This window comes from Chelonoidis abingdonii, chromosome 7, assembly GCF_003597395.2.
Source record: "Chelonoidis abingdonii isolate Lonesome George chromosome 7, CheloAbing_2.0, whole genome shotgun sequence".
NCBI lineage: Eukaryota > Metazoa > Chordata > Testudines > Testudinidae > Chelonoidis > Chelonoidis abingdonii.
This window is the reverse complement of record NC_133775.1, coordinates 98,848,137-98,869,162: the sequence shown is the minus strand read 5'-3', so window position 1 is coordinate 98,869,162 and position 21,026 is coordinate 98,848,137. Positions and strand designations below refer to the sequence as shown.

Sequence of the window (21,026 nt, the reverse complement as noted above, 5' to 3'; positions counted from 1 at the left end):
GCTCCTGGAATTCTGCAGCTAACACTGGAGTCGGTGGGTACAGAGTGGCAGACAGCTATACTTTCTCACTGCTGCAGAGTTGACTAACATTCGCTGCAGAATTCTCTTACCCTTGCCGCAGAAACTGGCCCTGAAGTGCCGCAGAATTCCAGGGGCCCTGAGTATAACTGAGTGTGTTCACGGGCTGAAGAGCCTGAAGACTGAAGAGCAAAGTATTAAAATATTAAAAATGGTAAAGTTTTTAAGACTGATCTCTTTAAATAAATCCAATACATGCACAGAAGGTAAACAGTGTTGTCAACGCCCCACACTTTATTGCAAGTCTCACAATGGTGGTTTTTTAAAGTCCCAGCTCATGGAATTATGGTATGAGAGAATCTCAGCAAACAAATATAGCCCCCATAGTTGCTGGGAGAAGCTTGAAATCATGAACCTTAAAAGCACAAACAGCATAAGGCAAATAAAAAGAACCCCAAATGTAGTACTTTCAAAATATCAGGAATGGTGTGTGGGGGTGTTTTGCTTTGTTTTTAAGGCATGACTCTTGAATGCTTGGGGTTGGCAAAGCTGGGTATAGTGAGATCCGAAGAGGAAAGTAATGCACTGTTACTTGATTGACAATACAGTACTAGTCCTAACCTTAAGTCAGTAATAACAGCGAATCAGCAAATCCCTTCTGGTTGCTTCCCAGGTGTGCCAAAACTGATTCTTCAAAATGGCAACTGGCTGGTTAAACAACCCTAAGAGGTATCTTCTTTCTCTCAGTGTGTAGATGTTCAAGAATATGGTCAAGATAAAGTCATATGTTGCCTGTGTTACTAAATAACACAGTAGATTATTTTTTTCTTCAAACTAGCTCTCATTTGGGTTGCCAACACCATACGGCAATATTTCAATTGACTCCTTATCTTCCCCTTCCCCCGTGTTTTCATTGGAATTGTTCTACATACTGACAGTTCTACTGACATTAGCGTTGGGGCTAAACTGCTGAACAACATTCTTTAGCGCCTCTCAGTGATTTACACAAGCAGTAAGTCTGGCCCACTTTTTTTTTTTTTTTTTTAAATGAATAGAACAAAATATACCCATGTCCAGCTGAGGCACTGTGTGATCTTATTACCATAACTCCGGTCATTCCTCACAACTTCCCTTCCTGTTGCTTGTCACCTCACTGCATCACACAGAAAATGAGACTAAAATCTTTTGCAGAAGGGACCATGCCTTTTTATGTTTCTGTGCAGCATTGGGCACATGTTAGAAACTTGTAAAAATAAAATATATTTTATCTTCATGATAGTGCATTCTAAAGGAAGCCCTATGTTAAGGCTGAACAGAAGAGCTTCCAGGGGACTGACAGTATTCTGTGCTGCTGACGTATCACTGAAGAGAAGATGCTCTTCTTAGTGTACAATATTTGGTAGTAACAGCCATGATCACATTAGTATTGTTAAGGACTCTTACAAATAGCCAGTTTTGTGTTTTCAATTCCCTCTTCACTGTTCTGGACCCGCTTATCAATTCTTCCGTTTCTTCTGCACATTAATAAGGAAACACATTTTTATCCTCTACTTGCTTCTCTGACACAGAATGCATAATAATACCCTTGTGTCCCAATGAGTTCTATTAACAAGCTCACAAAAGCTGCTGGAGCAAATCTGTCCTGTATGAAAGGGCTGCTTGCAGTGCTGGCTTTGACCTGTGACTTCTTATATGACTTCTTGTGGTTTGAGTGAAGTTGGAAAGCTCCTAATCGCGGTGAGCTTTTCTTCACTGTGGGAGTAACTGTATTTCCTGTCTCATATCAAGTCACCTGCCAAGGGCGTTGACCTAGATTCCTCCTCCCCATTTGAGTTACAAAACTGGGGAGACAGAAAAGCATTTGTTGTCTATACAGTGTGAAAATCACAAGGCAGCTGCTTCCTGGCTTTGGGCACTTCTGTCCCAAAACAACTTTGGATGAGCTGATAAGCAGACTGCTAGAGCCTGGATGACCAGCAGAAGATATGGGGGCTACTGGAGAAGTGCAGGTAGGGTGAGAGACTGTTTCCAGAGCACAGATGGCAGCTCTTTTTTCTGAGGAGAAAAGATTCAGAGGGAGGAATGCAGAATGAGGCAGTTTTGTTAAAGGAAGCACTCCATCTTGATGTGTGCGGGGGGAAGCAACCTGCTGTATCAGAGGCTGCTCGTGTTGCCCTGGCTCACATAACACCACCCACTGCTGCTTTGGATACTGGTTTAGCAGCCATCCCAGGGGAATACACGCCACTGAGAATCCTGAAGAGCTACATGCAGAATTCCCCCACATAAGTTCCATCAGGAGATCCTTGGCTGAGGTTGGTGGAGTGCCACAGAGACAGATGCAGGCTTATGGAATGAGGAGTGACCTGGAGAACAGCCATTCTGGGAAGCCAAGGAGTGGCTATAAACAGTGGTGGTGTGATCATTTCTCTTAGCAGCATTAGGACAGAAGGGAGCAGCTAAAAGAAAATGCAAGAATCCCACTGATTGCAATGGGCTTTGGATCAGGTCCCCAGTTAACTAGTTAGGCATTTCTATCTAGCCTCAAAATAAAGACAAGAAAAACAAAGCTGAATGTGCACGTTTGTGTGACACTCTTATTCCTATAAAACCTCACTTAATGGGGTTGCCTCTTAAATGATCAGTACAGCTAAGAGAAAATGGGGAAATGATTTATTTTTTATAGTGGCTCTTCTCAATTGTGCCACAGATTAGAAAGTAAAGAGGTGATGAGACTGTTTCAGACAGACAACTCTACACCAGGGTTTAGCTACTGGAAGCTTGTACTCGCTTGAAAGTTAGTAGTCACAGAAACATTCCTGGAATGGTCAGGAAAAAAAAAATCAATTTAGAACACAAAGAAAATGGTGCTAAAGGGACATCAGGATTCACGTGTCTGCTTTTTAAAAGAAATAGCCTTTGTGTTTCAAAGTTTTCTCTTACTTGATTCCCATAGATTCAGCTCCTACCATCTATGGATGACCTAACTCTGCTCCCATTGACGTTGATGGTAAAACTCCCCTTGATTTCAATGGGAGCAGAGTTTAGGCCCACAGGGGGCATTTTTGAAAATCCCACCCTCTATAAATATAACCACCTAATCTGATTTCTAGACAGAATAAAACAAATAATATCTCACTAATGTCTAATGATTTGAATCAGAATTGCTACCAAGGCTGTTGGATCGTACTGTTCTAGGAATCTAATCAAGAAGAGAGCAAACATACAGAGAATTGGAGAGCAGTTAGGCTATATCAGAGATACCCAGATGTGGCCTGTGCGACTATGGCTTTGTCTGCACTGGTGGCTGCAGAATGTAGGGTGTGCATAGCTGCAGGTTGTATCCATAATGCAGAGTCTGGCTACACCCATCGGGGAAAGTCTCTGGCAGGAGGAGGCAGCAGGATGCTACACTGCTATGAAGGCGTGGCTTGGGTGTGTAGAGACCCAGGTAGAGTACGTATGCCAGAACCATAGGATGTCTTTACTTTACTGACCTAAGCAGTGCCTCACCAGCTACACTGCTATTTATACCCATGCTAGACAGCCATGCAGTGCACGTATTCCCTAAGTGTAGACATGGCCTATGGGTACTTGAAATCCCAACATTCAGAGTGCTTCATGGCCTTCCCCATTGGTTACTGCAGATCATGCTTCACACTGCCAACAACCACTGGGGACCGCTGCTCTGACATTGGATTCAACACATGACAGTAGTGACAGCTGAGATGTTTACAGAGCAGATTTCTTGGTGTTCTATTCAGCAACCTTATTCTGGACACTTGTTTTGAAATGGTCATTTAAAATAAAAACACCTGCCTCTGGTATCCCTGCTCTGACAGGAGAATCATGGAAGAGTTAGGCTTAGCAGACAGACTGTCAATACAACCATTGGTGCTGCTATGTTTGGATGGTCTTGTTTTAGCTGAACATAACATTTGTTTAGGACTCCTTTAGAAACATAGGATCGGGTAAAGACCTATTAGATCAGTGAGTCTGTCATCCTGCAAATGCAGCATATGATCCCAGATCAGACAACATTATACTTACCTTGATGTAGGTTCATACCCTTATTTATGACAGCAGCATCATGCCAGGTAGGCAGCTAACCTAAGGCTGGGACTAGAATCTGTACGATGAAGATCATTATCTCTACTGTTGTGGAATTCTTTCCCAATGAATGGTAAGCCAAACAATATTGGAAAAAGTTCAAAAGCCACCAACTCAGCTGATAATAAAGATGTCATAATAATGGCCAAGAGAGGTAAATGGAATTAGAGTGAAGAAACAATAAGGATCCCATTTGAAATTCCCCAAAGCTCATTAAAGTTCAGTAACTTTCACTTGTTACAGTATATTTATAGCTAATTAAAACTACTGGTCAATTGTTATATATGGGTGGGAAATGCAACAGAATCAGTTTGTGACGATTTTATGCTCTGTATAGTTAAGGAAACAGAAAATACAAAGACTGATATTTCCAGTAACTTTAGGGCAATGACTGATGCTGGGCAGTAGAGCTGCTTCCGTACATTAGGCCAGTGCTGGCAAATTTATAAAAGGACTTTGTCTAGTTTCACACTGGTGTAAATCAGGAGCAATTCCTGTGACATCAGTGGAGTTTCTCAGGTATAAAACAGGCTTAAGTGAGAGAAGCATCAGCCCCAGAGCAAAACAATATTGATGTTACATGTCATGTCATTGAGTAGGACTACTTCTAATTTTTTAGATTAGATAAATAGTTTTAAAAATTATGATACAGTACTATAAGGATAGGTGAGAGACCGCTTAGGCAGTAAGGGAGTTCATCTACAAAGCCTGTATACTCTCCGCAGTAAAGGCACTCTTGAAGACGTACTGCCACTTACAGTAAATCTCCTGACAAGCACAAAGTAAAAGGAAAGAAAAAAGTATGTTTCCCATTACCCGCAACCCCTGTGGTCTGTCCTTAGACTGTAAGCTCTTTAGGGCAGGGATCCCCATACCAGCAAAGTAAGTGCTACCATCAACAAATAATAAAAAATGAGTATGAAGTCTTTAAACCATAAAGACTCCATGGGGGAGGTAGCCATATTAAAGGAGAAGGATTTTCTCTCGGTCATTCCTGAATCATAAAGCTGATTTCCCCCCCAAGGAATTCAGGAAAAGGGCCTAACAAGCACCATAGTGAGTACTGTGGAAGTCACTGACGCTCTCTATTTATCAGTGTCTTAAGCCAGGAGTTCTCCAGATCTTTCATTCAGAGGTTGAGATTTCCTCTTAGACCCTCTCCTTTCCTAACCTTCACCCCACCCTAAGAGGTAGTTCTCAAAATGTTCCATTCGGCGGATCATCAGGAAATGCTCTTCTGTTGTCCATGGACCACAGATGGAAAACCAGTTATGGCCTAAGGCCGTCATAGGAGTATATTTCCATAGGACTAATATTACCAATGACCATTTAAGTAATTTAAAAATCATTTTGATTTCTGCTTATTTTCGATATGAACCTGGTATTTCTATTAGAGCTTCTACCTAAGACAATAAGTATGCAAACCTCTTTGTTAATAAAGGCACAACATTTAGCAGCTGTTGGGAAATGTGACATGCTTGCCAAAAGTATACATTAATCCACAAACAAACAAAAAGTGTAACTTATTCTTTAGACCTATATTCTTATGCCTATGGGTATATGCATCTGACAAAGTGGGTATTCACCCACGAAAGCTCTTGCTCCAAAACGTCTGTTAGTCTATAAGGTGCCACAGGATCCTCTGCTGCTTTTACAGATCCAGACTAACACGGCTACCCCTCTGATATGGGTATATGAATACCCTCCCCTCTATCACCTATCTGTATGAGTGCACTGGTGCACCCCATGGCTATCAGGAGGTATGCTATCAGGGACAGCTGTTAAATCAGGCAGGTGATATTTTCAAGTTCAACGATACATTTCTAAACATGCTGCCAAGTTGTGGCCTTTAGTCTCTAGCTGCATTAAGCACTCACATAGTTATCTCTAGCAGACCAGCCTGGGTAGAGCTGCATGTGAAGCTGCCGTTCCTTCCGGGCCAGTTCATAATACTTGGCCTGCTCCTCCCGTGACAGTGCGTGCCACTGCAACAACAACAACAACAAAAAAGTCCATTGTGAGACTCCTCAGTGCATTTCATCACCATTCCTCTTTGCTGTCAGAATGAGATGAGGGCTAGATGGGATCTCCTTCCATTATCCTTTGTGTAGCGCCATTCGTGTCAGTTGCGTTCCATTGGGTAATTTGACACTGGGTATCTACAGTGGCATAAAGACAATGTACACACTTTTAAAGGTGAGCAGCTTGCTACCTGCTTGAGGAAAACAGTGCTAAGTGATGCAAGGCTGACCCTTCAATCTGCAGCGGCGTGGCTAATTGGCTTCCCCTGGGAAGGAAGTGAAGGGCCTCTGTGTAGCTAGTGGTGCTTGGAGCACTTTTCCCACAGTCTTTTTCTCCTTAGGTTTTATAGACCCCTAATGGCTGGATCCATAGGGGTCACTTCTTCCCCAGCAGATGCAAACACACTGCCTCTACAATAGTCATAATTAAGGATACGTTTTAGTCATGGGTATTTTTAGTAAAAGCCATGGACAGGTCACGGGCAGCAAATAAAAATTCACGGTCCATGACTTGTACTATACCCCTGATTAAATACTGGGAGTGCTGCAGGTGCTGGGGGCGGGGCAGCACGCAGCAGGTGCTGAAGAGGGGGGCAGTCCAGAGGGGGCTGCATGCAGCGGGTGCTGGGGGGCGCTGCAAGTGCCTGGGGTGCGTGTGTGCTGCAGGTGCGTGGGGAGGCCCAGCAGCAGCAGGTTTGACTGGTCCAGGGGCTGCCTGATTTGCTAGGGCAGCCCGAGAGCCAGCCACACTGGCTGCTGCAGAAGTCATGGAAAGTCACGGAATCCATGACCTCCATGACAAACTTGCAGCCTTAGTCATAATACCCCTTAAATTAGGATCCAGTGTCAGAGTGGTTCGTTACCAGTAACGATGTGTAAAACTAACCTGTACTTCCACCTCTCTACCCTCAGATATTGAAAGGGGGTTTGTAAATATTCATTTCAGGAACAGGATATAAAAAGGCACCTACCCCAGTGGTTTTAAAATGTTATTTAAAAAGCACAAGTAGGGAAGAGACCCTCCTATGGGCTTAATCCCTCTAGGGAACATCCCCATCACTCCTACTGTTTGCTCATCTAAACATTTTATTCTGTGGACTGACACAGACCACATTTAAAGAAACACTGATTTCCCCAAAGCCTCCCAGGTAATAGTTTTGTTGTTAAGTAGCTGACCAGTTCTCTTTCTCTCTCTTTATGGGATTGTGAAGAAGAGACTGGCTTTGCTTAGAAGCCAGCTATATGCTCTGTTCTGTGCTCTTACCCTCCTTCCTAAAATCTGATTGATAGCTGCACTTTCTTTCAGGGTGCACTCAGCAATGACTTTTGCCCGCATTTCTTTCATATACAACATGAAAGCATTCAGGGGCTTCTTGATAGTGGGCTTCTTGGCTTCCTTCTCTCTCTTTGGTTCTGGTTGGGGTTTCCTGAGGAAAAACAAAACAGTCAGTAACAATCACGCTCTTATATCAGAGGGGTAGCCGTGTTAGTCTGGATCTGTAAAAGCAGCAAAGAATCCTGTGGCACCTTATAGACTAACAGATGTTTTGGAGCATGAGCTTCCCTGGGTGAATACCCACTTCGTCAGATGCATGCACACTCTTGCATCTCAGCTATTGGAACTGAACAGTAGTCAAAAGGGATTGTTCCTTGTGAAAATATTAAATACTAAAACGGTTGACCTCAAACCTAGACTAATGAGTATTTTATGCAACTAGGGCATGGACCCTTCTAATGATCATGCCCTTCATTACACCAGCGCCTTTCAGTTGCTGGGGCAACTGCGTAGTGCCGCCAACCTTGCTTGTGGAATTGACAGAGTTCCAAACGGTCCACATCTGGCCTCCACAGGGTTTTACCACCCAAAGTGTCCCCTCCCATATAAACAGTGGAGTAACTGAGACTAGGACTAAATAGTTAAGGAGACCATTTTGATAGTCTCACCACTGTCTCAAGACTTGCTGACTTACATGCTCCGGTCATAATGATCCATTTCTTGCTTCCCGGAGTGGGGTACTATGGCTGGATGAGGGATTCCAGTGGTATGCATTCCAGAGCTCAGCATCAGGGGATGTGTAAACCTGCAATAGAGGGCATGTCAGTGATCACTGGGACTTCGCGTTTAGCACAACCCTCCCAAGATAGATGGCTGGATTCAGCTCATAAAGGAGGGTTCAGATGTGGGAGAGAGACCCATCTGCAGAATATTATTGCCAGATGAGCAGGAAAAGGGGTGGCTGGGTACAGCGCTTTCCATCAGTATTTGTGTCTGGCAGATGGAGAACACCTCTTTTCTCACTAGATGGCACTCTTTGAGTAGTTTTTAAGTCACAGGAACAAATGCGAAACAGAAGTAAACAAAGCACATCGTTGAGATACATCTCTTATCTTAAGCAGCTCTGACATTTTGTAAGGAAAGCATTCTTCATGAAATAATAATAGGGGTCCATGTAGGGATGCCAAGGTGCTGCAGGTCTGCAAGCCTAACCCAGGACTTTTCCATCACTGCTGGTACTCTAGCAGTAGCAGTTAAATAAAGGCAGCAGTGCTTCACTTGGTGTTTGATTTCACCTGAAAAATTACACTTACAAAGTTTCTGAATCAATGAAAACAAAGGGGAGGTATGCATTTTGTCTGGGGTCTTTGATGCTTTTCTTTGGCTTCATCCATCAATGCATCCTTGCTGAGTATTCCTCTGTCATGATGACAGCGGGGGAGTGCATAACATAGTAGCCAAACTGATAGCAGAAAAGATTTGGAATGGCATTCAGCTTCCATGGGTTTTTTATAAAAATTCATTTGCAATGTAATCTAGCCTTATAGAGATCCTTACAGAGATCAGCAGCATTTTCAGATCTCAGTTATCACACTATTTTTGTTAGTGTTACAGCAAAAACCAAAACCACACCAACATTGGTATTTGAATTAGGACCCCCATACACCTCCATATTTTTTAATAGAAAAAGCATGAGTCTCAGCACAAATCAAACTGCAACTCTTGGAGATACACCCAGCCCTAGCCACGTTATCCACCAACACAGAAATGAGATTGTAAGGGTTTCACTAGCTTACATGATTCATTAGCTCTGTAGAGATTTTTGAGGTTATAGCCAGGCTTTGCCAAGCATGCCATTTTACGGCTGGAGCTTGGAGAGACCAAGAATTGCCCCTGGGAGACAAACAACTGTTCATGAGATACGCTGTCACATGCAAAAGACGACATTGTGAAGTTTGATCCTCATCTGACAAGGTGTTCTTTTTTGTCTGAAGTATTGCAAAACCTGTGCCACTCTATAGCATAAGTGAAAATGCCAACACCATGCAAAATGAGATTTTTGCGCAACCATGGAGGACTGTAAACTCCTCTCTTGTTTTATATTCTATTTAGATGCTCAATAGGAGAAGTTGCCTCAGGCAGCATGGTGGAACACTAAGGTAACGTGGCTTACTATTTTCCTGTCACTGTTCCAGGGATAAGTCCCTGAAGAATGCCTTCAACAGTTTTGAATGTTATCCCCTACATATCATGACAACACATAGCAGAAGCAAAAGCTGGAGATGCGAACAAATGTTGCTTGCACATAAACTCCCCTGGGGCTTAATCTAGTGTAGCAGAAGTGATCAACAGGAGCATAGGGGCTTGCTGTCGGTCGGCTGAAGGAACAACGCAAGCACTTGTAACAAACTCTTCACAATTTTGTCAGCGCTCTAATGCTATGTAATTGTAGGACAAATCCATACTTAAGGGGCAAATTGTGTTAACAGGCATGTCTGTGCAGTCAGTGGGAACTGTGCACATGTATATGAAGGCAGAGTTTGGCCTGACATGCTCATAGATCTGCCAGGGTAATGCAGGGAGAAGAGCGGGACATTGCAATACTCCAATGTCCTAGGCTGATGTTGCTAAATGCAACTTGCTCTGTCTGTAAGTTTTATTGTGTTCTAGCAGCCAGATCCTCAGTTGGTTTAAATTGCCAGAGATCCACTGAAGTCAATGGAACTACACTGATCTATACCCGCCAAGTACCTGACCCTAGGTTTTTAAGTTTTGTGGGGAGGCTTTAACAGGGGTCAGCAAGGAGTTAGTTCCAACAATCCAGAGATGCAGCATCTACTGGAATGCAGGGAAGTGCAGCAGGAGACAAATGGAATTTAAAAGGCTCAGGATGTTTAAATTTTGCAGTCCTGGGGACAAATAAAATCACTGGTAGTGATCATACTCTCCGCCAACTTTACAACCTGACCGAGAGCCAGTAAAACATCTCAGTCTCCACACAACATAACCCAGTCCATTATACTGAGGAAAGGAATATTTTTCTCTCTAGTAAAGATTACAGTTCAAGGTAAGGAGCAGTTTGGAGTGACCGCAGTTACACCACAGAAAAACTGGACCTTATCCAATCTTTGTAATATTGATAGTGGGGGATTTTTTAAAATATTTTATTTTTATACTTTTATTGCTCAACCAAATCTTCGTGGCTTCTCCATGGAAACGCAAATGTTTTTATGATTTTTAGAGAGACTTGACTAAAAGTAAAATTCTTTCCCTGCTCCTGCCATCTGGAAGCTTGACAGCCCCTCCCTGGACATTTGCAGTCTGCTGCAAGCTTGTATGGCACAAACTGCAAGCTGCGAGACCAGCAAAGCTGCTGTCTTGTCTCACACAGCTCATACTTACCTGGAGAAAGTAGCCCCAGCAGAGAGCGCTGACGAATACGGCTGTCTAAATCCACATGACGGGAGCGGATAGACAGACTGGCTCTGCCTGGGATCGGGAAGAAAGAGTCCATAAAGCATCTACATCTGTGTGGCTTTTCCTAAAAATATCCTCTATAACTGGACTCATTGCTACTCATCGATGTGAAAGCCTTAGTTGCTCCGGTGGCTAGATAGATGCTTGTGGCATACATTCTTTTCCAACCTCAGTGCAGAGGTAATGGAGATGGATCTGGACAGCAAAGTTCAGATCTGAATGCGGATCCCAGCTTCCCCCAAATGTTGAAAATACTAGAGCATTGTGTGAGCATATTGCTTCATTAGCTCTAAATAGTTAAAATCTGCTATACAGGCATCAGGATGAAAGGTTCAGGTGGATTATTACTGTAGGAACAAATTGTTCAGCAGTGCACACCCTAACTGAAAAGGTAAAGTTTACAAAGCATAGAAACTTGCTGTGCAATACCAAGATGATCTGTCATGTTCAAAATCAGCCTCAATCCCACTCTGCTGATTGGGGAATGATCAACCAATCAAATATCTGCACCTGGGATCACTGGAGTAGCAGGCTTTGGTAGATCTTTGAAGTCAGTAAGGAAAACAACATACTGTGCATTACAGCATTTTAAAGTGGCCTGATTTCAAAAGTAGGAGACAAACACTCAAGTTCTGTAAATTGGTATAGCTCCACTGAATTCAACTGGAGACTCTGACTTCAGTGGAGATATGCTGATTTACAGTGGCTGAGGGTCAGGCCATATATTTCTTCAAATGAAGTAACACTTACACAGTCCTGAGTACGGAATGTATGTGCCAGGTTTGGAATTTGAAACTATTTCAGAGTTACTAGAGTGCAAATGTCTGAGTAACGTTCTTAATCAATGAAAAACTTTTTCGTGCTCAAATAGGTTAAAATATCCCCTCAGAATAGATTTTTCTACACACTTTCCAAAAATTATTTCACCTCTGGCTTAAAGTTGGGCATGAAGTTTCAAACCCAAGGAAACTGAAACGAGAGTTTTTTGTTAAGCACAAGAAAATTGGGGTTTAGAACAGAAGTGCTGCCTCGATCATTATTACTGAACATGATTGGCAGAGGTGCTCGGCATTAACAGCTCCAATTGATTTCCCACCCTTCTGAAAATGAGGTCCACTAATTATTGTTATTATTATATTATATCACCGAAGCATCCAGATGTCCTGAAAAGGACTGGGATTGCCTTTTGCCTGGTGCTGTTCAGACAGAAGTAATCACAGTCCCTGCTCTGATGAGCCATAACTGTAGAATCATGGTACTTAGTCCCTAAACCTGAAAGAATAAGGCTTTTGCTTCTGCCACTCAGTGAATTACTGTATCTCAGCTTGATGAAATCTAAAAAGCTCTGTGTGTATTAAAGTTAGTGCATATGGTTGAGAACTAGCCTGCTCTGTTTACAACCTGCCAGACAAAAATTCCTCTCACACTGTTTAGAAGTGAATAGTGTATAAACATGTCAACAAACAGCCAAGTGCTACAATATATCAGGAAACCTAAACAACCTTTGAAGTTTAACATTACTGCCCCAAGGGCGAGAAAACATTCAAAGTTAATCCAGAAGTGACATTCATTACTCTAGAGGCCAAGATATCCGAATATAAAAGGATCATGGCACTCAAGCCTTTATCCAAAGTGATTTTGACATGCAAATTAATTCAATTGCAAAACCAATCCATGATCCCTGGGAATGTACAATTAAAGATTTTATCACCCCATGATGAGAGAATAGCTCTTAAAGACAAAGAGGAAAACATAATAATGAGACACCAGCAAACCTGGTGCATAGTTCAGCTGGTGAGCTGTGCAAATGACACAGTTTACAAGGCTCTTGGTTAAGGTGTGTTGTCAGGCTCCAGCGATCAAACTCACTGGACTGGACTATAATTCATTTTTATTCAAAGTTCCTGACTGTCATCCCAGCTAATTAAAGAGAGAGTTATTGCAGCTCCTCTTCTCAAAATGCTCAGCAGGAACAAAGATCACTTCTGCTGAACTCTTGTTAGGCAGCTTGCTAAGGAAAAGCTGCTTCCTGTATTAAGACCGCTTTGCGTTTGAAGTCAGCTTCATTCCAGAACAGTGAACCTTAAGAACTGTCCACATACCACAGCACTAGTTATTGGCACAAGGAGTCTCTGTAGTGTTTCTTCTCCTACACAATTAGTTTCCACACTGTTTTAAGCACCAAACCTCTGTAAAAGCATAAACTGGTGACCTATCTCTTTGATGAAACATTTGAAAATATCAGTCACATTTCCCTGAAGTGCGTGGGGAGAGCTGATAACTTGTGGCTCTGGAGATATACAGCATTTGGGTTGTAAACACGTGCAGAAGGTCTAAGCAGACACGGCTGAGAACCACCTTTGCTTCTAGGCACTTTTCAAATGCAGAATTTCATTATTTACATAACTTAGAAGCAGTTCTGACTGGGAACTTCCTTTGGGAGGCCCATCATTCCTCTGGGGGAAGTCAAGCTTGAAACTTACTGGAGCTTAGCATGTTTCTGTTCACAACAGATCTTGAAAAATAAGCATCAAACTAAAGTTTAGGACTAGAAACCCTGGGAAGTGATTTTATGGAATTTTGTAAATTTCAAGCAGACAACTATTTAAAAAAAAAAGGCTATATTAGATTTCCTATTTGTAAACGTGCTAATTGAATGGTCTGGTCTCTGATCCACAGGGCTGTTTTTCTATTTGTCATTTTACCATATCGGTTTCATTAGTCATTAATGAACTTGTCTGACTAACTTGGTTAAAGGCGCCAAATCCTGCCAGATGCTGTAGTGGCTGTCAGCAGAATGAATTTCCTGTCTGACCAACAAACAAACAAACATTTTGAAAAACAGACTTTTCCCATGTAACTAGGCCGCCTTTAACGGTTTCCCATTCTCCCAGCTGTGTATTTGGTAAAGTTGCTGCTTTTTTCGCCAATTTTTTTTTTCACGTTACAGCACAGTCACTGCTGTAGTTTCAATTTGTCCGTCCTGAGGAGGAATCACATCGTCCAAGGAGTTAAACCATTGGCCAAGAGCAGCAAGTTTAGGACGAAAAGCAAAATTTAATCTCCTCACAGCAAAACATAAATCTAGTCTGGCCTCAGTCTCTGGTTCTTTGTAGTTAAATATTTGGAACACTAACAATAAACAGAAATCTAGTTAACATTTCACATGGTTCTTTAATTGTTTCATCTCTCTCATTTTAAGATATCGACCGTTTTTCTTGCAAAAACCTGGTATAGACATGTAAAGAAATTATTTGCACACTGCTGTCCACTGGCATGTGGGGATCTTAAGGTGAAATCAATGGTCAGCGATGTATGTTCCCAAACTCCCCCTACCGCTGTAAATCTTGCCTCATGTCTCTACAATTTCAGTACTTTAGCAGGGACTGGTGATGGCTCATTGCAAATGTTAATCTAATCTGAACAGAGATCACTCAAAAATGGCATCTCCTGAAACACCAGATCTGGTTCCTATGTGTACTCAAAGTCAACTCAGTTTTAATGACAAAGGATTTAAATACATTTCTGGGCCACTCAGAATGCAGGATTCCAAGAGATCATGGGTTGGATAATGTCAGGATGCACACATCCTGCTGTTGGGTGAGCAACCATTCTTTGTACTTCGTTGAGACAGTTCTCTGCCATACTGTGTTTTTCTCTGTCTTACCCTTTTTGAAAGGCAGCTTCTGGTGGATTGAACGCAAGGCTGGGACACAGAAGTTTGATAAATTCAAAAATAACGGCCCATGGCTAAATCCAGAGCAGGACAGAACTAGCATCCCACTCAAAATGAGAAGCCTTGATTACACCTAAAGCAGGATGGGCAATGGACTGTCTCTCCATTCTTTATTTTAAATCCCTGCACAATGTTATATACTATGGTGAAAGGCATTGGGAACGTAGAGGGTTATCTAGCTAGTGGCCCAGAGTCCCAATCCCAGCTTTGATGCTGAGTCACCTGGGGCAAATACCTGTAGCTTCTTTGTGTCTCAGCTTCCCATTTGTAAAATGGCATTGGTACTACTTGCCAACCTCACAGGGAACAGGGGAAATTAGGCCTTGTGAGTCCACAGGTGGGGCAATTGTGAAGATTAAAGAGATAATGTTTGCAAAGTGCTTTGGTAAACAAATTGTGCACCAGTAAATTATACTATTTAGAGTGGATCAAAGACCTAGAGAGTAAATGGACCTTGTTGCGGCTTAGGATGCAGGAGTAAGAGCAACGCTCAATTTGCCTCCAGGGGCCCTGGATAAACTGTCAACACTTACCATCCCATAGAAGGTGTTATCTGTCCAACCCCGCCGGGAGGGAGGGAGTAGAAACCAGGGATATCCGATGTTTGGGAAGGACGGTGCACACCTAAGCAGAGGATCAAGACTTTGGTTAGAGAAGGAAATTTGGGAAGAGCAAGCACTAGCATTTCCATGTTTGTGGCAGTCAATATGTTTTCAACTTCTCTATTTACTTCCATGTATCCCAAGGACAGCAACTCAGTGTAGGTTTGTGACTCATGAGGGCAGGTCTACGCTACCGCTGAAGTGGATGTAACTTATGTCGCTCAGGGGTGTGAAAAACACCCCCTCCCCCGAGCGACACAAGTTACAGTGACTTAAGTGCTATCCACACCAGTGCTGTGTCAGTGGGAGATGCTCTCCTGCCATCGTAGCTTCTGCCTCTCGCAGAGGTGGAGTAATTATGCTAGTGGGGGAGCGCTATCCCATCAGCACACAGTGTCTTCACCAGATGCACTGCAGCTGCACTGCTGTAGCGCTTCTAGTGCAGACCTGCCTGGAGAAACGTGTGACAAAAGTTTTCTCTTATGCACAATCATTCCAAATGACAGGGTACAAGAATTAATCCCGTTTAGTGGTTTGATTGTACCACTAAGGGGGTGTCTACACTGCATCTGGGAGCAAGCCTCCTAGCTCGGGTCCTCACACTAGTGCACTGAAAAATAGATGTTGCGGCTCAGGCTCTGAAGCCTGGGAAGGAGGCGAGTGGGGCTTGAGAGTCCAAGCTCGGCAAGGTCAAAGAGCCATTTAGCCAGCTATTTTTAAGGGCTAGCGTGAGCCCTGCTAACACCGTGGACCCGGGCTGGGAGGCTCAATCCCAGACATACCCTTTGGTGTAGCCCTTTGTGGGGTCGCGAAGCAAAGCCATAACCTTCAAATATTACTGCAGAAAAAAGACGACTCCTCTACTCATCTTTCGGTCATCCACAGGCCACAACACTCACCTACCAAACAATGCTGTGCTTTGCATTTCTGTTCCATCCCATCAGTTTCTATTCCTCTCTTCCCCCCTCCCCAGTTCATCACAGATAAACTCTTCCTTAGGGTGCTCACGTTAATGCTGACCAATGACACCATTCAGGAGTAAGGCCTTCCTTCCCTGTGGCTTCCTGCCATTTTGTTGTGCACTCTTTATCCATAATGACTTTTTCCATGAGCTTCCCTCAGGGTTGTTTCTCTAAGCATATCCTGTGTATTCCATTTCAGAGAGGTCTTGATTTTAAGGGCCTGATTTTCTATTACACCACAACTTATTTGTGCTGTTCTGCTGGTGTCAAGGGGCCACAAACCTGTTTCATGTCGCCAGCTGAGAATTCCCTGGGTGCTCTTCAGAGCTGTCGGTACCGGGGTGTGGTTAGAGGAAAGAGGGTATGGCCAGAGTGTCTCTATACATTGGCTAATTCCTGGCTTTCAGGACAGCTTCTCTTGGAGCCCTGGGTAGCTGGGAAGAAGTCAGAGCAGCTTCAAGGCTGCTCTACACAGAGGGCCAAATTGGGGAACTGAAAAACGTAAGTGCCCTGCTTTGCTCTCACTGCACTGGCACAGGATTAAAACCCAGAACCAGGCTTTAGGTATCTACCTCCAAAAGGCACAGGGGGAAGAAAGGTCCCCAGATTAATGTCTCCAATGCGGGAAAAAAGAAAGAGTGTGTGTGTATGTGTGCGCATCTGTCTGTGTGATGAAGAGTGAGATGTTGCCAGGGCAATGCCTTGTGGTGAAAGGATATGAAATGAATGATCCCTTGAACACAACACTGACCTTTGTATAGTTACCTGGTGACAAGAGAACATCAAATAACCTTCCAGTTATGTTTAACCATTAGAGCCTTGCCCTGAAGGACACTGAAGATGTAATTTGGCCTATCTCCAGGAGGAGAGCACTCTAAATTCATGGGCCCTCAACAGAGATTTATGCTGTGGGACCATTAGCAGCTCCAGTGCCAATCTTAATTTTCATGAAAGGACACAGGGCAGCTGCCAGTCCCTGGGGTAGGCTGGTGCTCTATTGTTTAAAGCTTTACATACTAATAGGAAGTCCCTGAAGCACACTTAGAGGCAGGGACTTTCAAAGGCCCTTGAGTAGTCATGGAGTTGTGTTCTGCAAGTAGTTGTCAAGGTTAGCCTGAAATAAGGTGCATTGTGTTATATTCCCTCAGGAGCCAAGCACGATTAAAAAAAAATAATAATAATCTTCCCTCACCACTTTTGTGAGACTTGGAAATCTGCCATTAGCTGTGCTTCTAATAGGTTTTAATTTAACTTTGTATTTTTCTGTTGACTTTATTACATGATGGTGGCTGGCAAGCGATTTGCTGTCTGGCAGAAACACCAGACATATGCTGGTATCTGTTCCATGAGTAAATCCTCAGCAGCCTGTGGATTTACTGAGGGTAACACTGGTGAGACCAGAATGTGGTTCACAAATCATCATTACCTCCTTAGCTATTCCCCTTACTTGATGGCACATTGTTTGTTTGGCAGCATTCATAACTCAGCTCAACTATCATTTTGCAACATGCTCAGAAGCTTTAGAAATTGAGATTACGTGGACTGGTGATTGTTGCATGAGATTACAGAAAACTCCCCCACTCCAAAAGGTGAGCAACCATACTATGCGGGTGGAACACTTCATGTCTTTTCCTCTCAGTGGGGGTGTTGGCAGGATAGCTTCACAAAGTTTAGAATGGTAGGTAGCCATGTGGCTTTGGTATGGAGGGCTTTGCGTGAAACACACCATCTTGTGTATGCACCTGGAGTTTTCCATCGACTTCCAGGTTCAAATGAACCCAAGATCTCTTCCAGAATTTAGGTTGACACCAGGCTGTACACTAACCTAGATTTACCTGAAACTATGCCCAGGGTCTGCCCAAAGTTTGTCAATCTTAGCAAAGCTTTGGATGAACTTGGAAGATTTTTGAGTCTGTTGCATCAATACAACATATAATAGCAGCTTCTCACCAGCCCCAAAACCAAAAATGATTTATGATAAATTCACACACACGTATTCACTTTTCACAGTACAGGGTCTAAACTCTCCTTATTGTACTTTCCTCTATACCCTTCCTGAGATGATTGTCTGTCTGCTATGTATTATATTAACAAATAAGAGAAACCCAAATAGTCAAACTGTGTGACAACCACATATGCATGGCTGCGGACTGTAAAAATCCAGCTACATGCCAGACACAGATCCTAGTTAGTCAAAATATTTCCTGTTTCAAGCATTTATTTTCTCAAAATGACAACCTGACAACAGTTCGGGTATGCGTCAAAGGAAAGGTTACTTTCCATTTTCTGGTTCATTTTGTGAATCATCCCCAGACTCTGGTCTGTTCTAAGGCTACAAAGAGAGTTATTACACGGAGAATTAAGCAAAATGAATGATAAAGGCAGACACTTTTTGATGTTCAAGCTTCTCTTGGCCATGACTGCAAAGCATCCTCCAGGAGCTAAATCCCAAGCAAATTCCCCTGCTAGCCCATGCCCCTACCTGCGTTTGCATTGATGGTCATTTAGTTTTTGAACTGGACATAGGTTAAAAAATCTGGCCATGCTGGAGAACCACTGGCTATGTAGCAACTCTAATTTCAACAACTTACGGCATCAGCCCTCTCTTCTAAATCATCATGAGGACCCCTGCCCCAATAAGCTTATGTAGGATAAGAGTTACCTTGTTTCTGGTTGATGTCGGCTGGCAGGTGTGGTGAGTGGGAGCCATGGCTGAAATGTTCATTGCTGTATGGAATGAGTGGAGTGAGTGGATGGACTCCGTGGGACGGCTGCACTACAGGAACCTTGTTGGACTGTAAAATACAAGGGGAGGGGAAAGGCTTCAGAAATTTATGCCTTTGTGCTTTACAATCCAGGTATACTGAGTATCTGGTATTAAGTCTCTAAGCAAATACCATCAGAACTGCTATTCCTAGCAACAGCAAAGGTCTGGCTCAGACTTTCCAGGGTAAATATATGAAAGCAGCCATTCCTGCCTGCCTAAGACTGCAAGTGCCCTCTATAGGCCTGGCTTTGGAAGTGAGATGCTGAGAATTACAATAAATCCTCTCAAAGACAGAGCAGAAAAATAGCTTTACCTACATACAGTCCCTTACAAGAAAGAGCCACAACAGCAGTGGCACTGCTGTAAGCTGGTGTATTTTGGACCATCACTGTAAAATAAAACACTGTTTTGTAATATTTATGATGTTACCCTGGACCAGCACAACCAACATGAAGTTTTCAAACTCTACAGTAATGCCTATTCTGCACAGCGTTTCTCAAATGTGGCCACCAGTGGCTTTTCTTGCGGCCACTGCCTCCTCGCCAGTAATGGCAGAGAGGGGAGCAAAGCAGTGGTCCCTCCCACAGGGCCACCAGCATGGGTTGAACCCTGCCCCCCTTCTGGAGACATAAATGCTGGAGGAGCAGGCAACTAGTGAGTTTCCCACCTTCCTGGGGACAGTGGGGCTGGGCTCCAGCCCTGGAGTGGTGGGCAGCAGGCTCTGGCCACCGGGCTCCAAACCCCAGCTGTGGGGCTCACACCCCCATCGCCCCAACCCCTGCTGCCTCCACCAACCTGTCATGTTTTCCCCCCACTTCACCCCTACAGACCTCCCCATCCAAGGCTTAATTTGTCCCTGGGCTTGCCGGGACTGAGTAAGTCTGCTGATGTGAAAAGTGATGTGTGTGCATTTGTTGATATCCCTTTTTGACAGCAGCAGACTTACTAGCTAGCACCGCCAGTGGGAGCCGCGATCGGCCAGACCTGTGGACAGGGAAGGTAAACAAACCAGCCCGGCCCGCCAGGGGCTTTCCCTACACAAGTGGTGACCCCGGTTTGAGAAACACTGAGCTAGCAAATCTGTTTAAAATAAGCAACCAAAAAAGCAAAAGAAACAACAACAAAAAAGACAAGAACCTGCAGAGCACCTTATTTGTGTTTCTAATCTGTTTAGGTTCAGTAAACAATAGAGACAACTACATTATTTTTATTACTGAGTCTACAAAAAGATTCAACAAATTAGAATGATTTGTTTTTCCTGAAGTTAATTAAGTATTTTAGGAAAAATTTGTCAGCGTGGCCACCACCTAGAGTTGGTGGCTGCACTTTGAGGCCACCAAAAGTTTGTTGTGAGACTCTACGCTAGCTTCTTTATCTCCAGATGATACCGAGCATGTTAGCAAATGTACTGCTATGCTAGCACCCTCTATTTTACTCTGCCAGTTCCCTCTGCTGAGGCATGCCAGGGTGTGTCTGCTCTCTACACACACACTCACACTCACACACTCTCTCTTTTCTAAATATAAATTTGAACACGTGTTTTCGAGACTAAAGTAAGCGACAGGCCTGGTGCCTTTATATCAAAAGCACTAATACAGAGACCCAGCCCTCTGACTCCAGGGCCCCTCAGTTTAGCAGACTTGAAGCACGCCTATTTCTTGCACTCTCAGACATCGGAGGGAATGAGTCAGAGGCGATGCATTAGAGGTGGGGGTGTGTGTGACACATGAGGTCATGTGCCTCCCCCCGAATTGCTCCTTGGCTTGTACTGAGCATGCTCACACAGACTGAGCATGCTCAGTAACATCTGGTGAAGCCACTGCCCTCACTCTGCCACCATCTCTGGCGTAAGTTTTGTCACCTTTGTTAGTGCATAAAGTGCTACACTTTACATCTAGCCGTTTCAACTACCAAATTCTTCTCTATTGGCAGAAATACCGTAATGCCTTGAAAGAAAGCTTAAAGAACACCCAGCAAAATAGCTTCGAGGAAAGGGATACATTGGCCCCTCTTAGTTGCCCTATATGACAAAGAAAAAATGGCACAGAAAAGTCTGT

At 43.5% G+C, this 21,026-nt stretch overlaps 1 protein-coding gene across 9 annotated transcripts in view; it reads right to left on the bottom strand.

Annotated features, from left to right (window-relative positions):
• TCF7 (transcription factor 7) overlaps positions 1–21,026 on the bottom strand; it is a 115,154-nt gene that overhangs the window by 14,662 nt on the left and 79,466 nt on the right. For 3 of the 9 annotated variants that reach the window (XM_032783489.2, XM_075068143.1, XM_032783490.2), the window contains exons 4-10: positions 18,865–18,997; positions 15,172–15,262; positions 10,828–10,914; positions 8,120–8,230; positions 7,414–7,576; positions 6,006–6,113; positions 111–200 (exon numbers count right to left, since the gene is read on the bottom strand). In XM_032783489.2, coding sequence (XP_032639380.1) covers positions 111–200; positions 6,006–6,113; positions 7,414–7,576; positions 8,120–8,230; positions 10,828–10,914; positions 15,172–15,262; positions 18,865–18,997 — 783 coding nt within the window. The remainder of the gene's footprint in view (positions 1–110; positions 201–6,005; positions 6,114–7,413; positions 7,577–8,119; positions 8,231–10,827; positions 10,915–15,171; positions 15,263–18,864; positions 18,998–21,026) is intronic. The other 6 variants (XM_075068147.1, XM_032783491.2, XM_075068145.1 and 3 more) reach the window with 3 other exon arrangements.